This window comes from Lolium rigidum, chromosome 4, assembly GCF_022539505.1.
Source record: "Lolium rigidum isolate FL_2022 chromosome 4, APGP_CSIRO_Lrig_0.1, whole genome shotgun sequence".
In the NCBI taxonomy this organism is placed as follows: Eukaryota; Viridiplantae; Streptophyta; class Magnoliopsida; order Poales; family Poaceae; genus Lolium; species Lolium rigidum.
The window spans coordinates 197,835,097-197,838,267 of record NC_061511.1 but is presented as its reverse complement, the minus strand read 5'-3'; the positions used below and the strand labels follow the sequence as shown (position 1 = coordinate 197,838,267).

The following is a 3,171-nucleotide window of genomic DNA, read 5'->3' as shown; positions in this document are numbered from 1 at the left end:
CGTTGGATGTTGTTTCTGTTTGAAGATTCATGTTTCCTGTTGTTTGTACTTTGTTTATGCCCACGTCGAAACAGACTGATGTAATTCGACTGTGACATAAGTTAAGTTTCAATCGACTGAGCCTTAGACACACCCAAAATTTAATGCCAAATAAATCGCATACTCCACACAAATTTACATCGAGATTCTAAAAGGCATTAAATATAGCATGACTAGTACTATCCACTCTAGTGATAGTATCATACATAAATATTACATGCATGATACTACTACTTACATGGGAGTGGTGTTTTGGAACATGGGAGCATATGCTCCCTCTATTTTGAATTTCATCTTACACATATTTGGAATTTCAAAAAAATTGAAACGAAAAATTTGCACGTACATCTTTACGTGCTACACGCTCACAAAGTTGTTTCATAAAAAATGGACTGGTCATGTAACGTGTGTAAAAAAGATAAAATTCAGTCCTAAAAATAATGCTTTTTACAAGATAAATTTTCTCTTTTTTACATAGACCATAAAAAATATTATTTTTTCGTGAAACTTGACAAATGCACATATATTATGAAGATGTACATGTAGAATTTTTTGTCAAAAATTTTCGACAACTCGAAATATAATTTTTTGGTATAGGGAGCATACGCACCCGGGAGCCGAATTGAATTTCCGCTACTGGGATGCTACTTACCACTATAATCAGCCTGGGAGAAAGCAATCCATGCATGAACAGCATTGTATGATTGTATCTAGAGGCTAGGAAGAGGCACGCGAACAGTGGCGTGCAGCCATAGGTCGCTCTTCCTCCTCGTCGTGATCCCGAATGCCTCCGTCATATCCAGCTCATGCGGGGCGGCGCCGCCGAGGAGCTCCCAGTCGAAATGGAAGAGGAGGCTCGCCAGCGCGAGCTCCATGACAGCGACGCCCAGCGCTATGCCGGGGCATATCCTCCGTCCCGCGCCGAACGGCACGAGCTCGAAGTCCGTCCCCTTGAAGTCCACCGCGCAGTTGCCGGCCTCCTCGAACCTCTCCGGTCTGAACTCCTCGGCATCCTTGCCCCATCTCTCGACGTCCCGCCCGATCGCCCATGCGTTGACGAGCACCATGGTGCCCACGGGCACGTCGTAGCCGAGGATGCGGCAGGGCTCCTGGCACTCTCGCGGAACGAGCAGCGGCACAGCCGGGTGCAGCCGGAGCGTCTCCTTTATGACAAGCTGCAGGTACCGCAGCTCCGGCAGGGCCTCCTCCCGGACACGGCTATCCCCGGCGAAGGCTCCGCGCACCTCGTCCTGCGCCCTGCGAAGCTTCTTCGGGTCCCGCATCAGCTCCGCCATGGCCCACTGGAGCGTCGTCGCCGAGGTCTCGCTCCCAGCGCCCAACAGATCCTGTGAAGAACGAATTTCGTCGAACACGCGCGTGAGGTTTTGCTGCTAGTAAAACAATTTCTGTTGAGATGGAGATGTACTAGCTAGGCCTTACGTTGATCACGGCGCGGATGGTTCCTGTCTCGAGAGGAACGTGAAGCCCGCCGTCCGTCTGGAGCCTCAGCAGAACGTCCACGATGTCTTCTTCCTCGTCCCCCGCGCCGGTGGCCGACCTCCTCACGCGGTGCTCCTCGAGGACATCGTCCATGATCCCGCTCATCTTGACACCCTGCAGCTCCGCGCGTCGCGCCATCCCGCTGAGTGCGCGTGCGAGGCGTGAGGACGGGAACAGGTCGGCGAGGGTGAACCCGGCGGACACCTTGATGCCCTCGTCCACGCACTCAAGGAAGGCGTCGCGGTCCCTCATTCGGTCGCCCGCCACAGCGCGCACCGCCGTGTCGGTGACGTAGGTGGCGAGGAGGGAGCTGATGTTCACCGGCTCGGACGACGACGACAGCGACGCGATGGACGCGACGAGGGCGGCGGCCTCTGCTTCGCGGGAGCCGCGGAAGGACCGGACACGCCGCGCGCTGAGGATCTCGTTGACGCAGAGCTTGCGGAGCTGGCGCCAGTGCTCGCCCTGCGGCGCGAACACCACGCCGAGGCCGTCCCTTCTGGTGAGCGCGCGGATGGTGGCGGTCAGCGGTCGGGTGGCGAGCGCGGCGTCGTGGGTCCTCATGACCGCCCTCGCGGCGGCCGCCGACGAGGCCACGATGACGCGAAGCTCACCTAGGCGGAGCAGCATGAGTGGAGCGCCGAGCCGGCGGGCGATGTCCCGCATGGCGAGGTGCGGGAGTACGCCGACGAGGAGGTGCATGCTGCCGATGAGCGGCAGTGGCCATGGCCCCGGGGGCAGGTTAGTCTCGCGGCCGCTCCCGTGCCGCCTGAGCTTGACAAGGAGAAGCGGGAGCACGAGGATGGCGGCCAAGAGGAGGCAATGGTGGTAGCTGTACTGGAGATCTTGCGCCATGGCTTGCTGGGGGAATGCATCTATGCTATGCTCTGAAGCTTATATATAGACTGAGACTGAGACGTTCGGCCCCTTGTAAGGAAAGTTGCCAAGTTGGTTGATAATGGCCGGTTGCACTTCTGCGTCAACTACAGGTTTACTACGGTACGGATTTCATAAGCTCTCATAAAATTCACACAAAATCATCTCACAAATATGTCCAGAGAACATGATGTCCTCAGATTTATGTTGGGAAGCAAACCGTGCCTTCGAACGATTCTTGGTAGCCCACGTATGCAACATTTTAAAATTTGGTGAACAAAGATTAAGCAAAAAAGAGAAATTGGTCAGACCATAACATTGCATGCATATCTTCTTGCAGAGAATCACACTTATGACGACAAGATATGCAGGGGCAGTAGTTGACCGAATACATATATTTGTTTAAACATCACACGGAATGCGAACAGACTACACAATATTGAGATATATTTATTGGAGGAAGTGGTATCCATACGTTTTGGTGTCTTACAAAAACCCGTAGCGTGATACTTACGGTATTTTCGTTATCTCAAGATCCGCTGGCCAGACTCTTAAAAGTTAACTCAAAAGAAACCAACCAAGAAACCACATCATATCGCTCGTCTCTAGCGATAGGCGGCGGCGCCCTAAATCCCAAAACACCGTTGGCGTGGTTGGCCCCCTCTTCTTCCGCTTGCCGCTCCGTGGCAAAAAGGGGATGGGATCCGTTTCTTCATTTTGTAGTTAGGGTTTGTCTGCTGTGGTGCATCGGTAGGG

At 53.5% G+C, this 3,171-nt stretch overlaps 1 protein-coding gene across 1 annotated transcript; it reads right to left on the bottom strand.

Annotated features, from left to right (window-relative positions):
- Nucleotides 1–723: 723 nt before the first annotated feature.
- LOC124649017 (desmethyl-deoxy-podophyllotoxin synthase-like) lies at nucleotides 724–2,407 on the bottom strand. Its single transcript, XM_047188697.1, has 2 exons — nucleotides 1,480–2,407; nucleotides 724–1,385 (listed from the first exon to the last, which is right to left on the bottom strand). The coding sequence occupies exons 1-2, from the start codon at nucleotides 2,392–2,394 to the stop codon at nucleotides 750–752; spliced, it is 1,551 nt and encodes a 516-aa protein (XP_047044653.1). The 5' UTR covers nucleotides 2,395–2,407; the 3' UTR covers nucleotides 724–749.
- Nucleotides 2,408–3,171: the final 764 nt, after the last annotated feature.

Coding starts and splice junctions, on each gene's coding strand:
- LOC124649017 (XM_047188697.1), bottom strand. CDS start 2,394: ATGGCGCAAGATCTCCAGTACAGCTACCACCATTGCCTCCTCTTGGCC. Junction 1,386..1,479: donor CCATCCGCGCCGTGATCAAC/GTAAGGCCTAGC, acceptor CGTTCTTCACAG/GATCTGTTGGGCGCTGGGAG.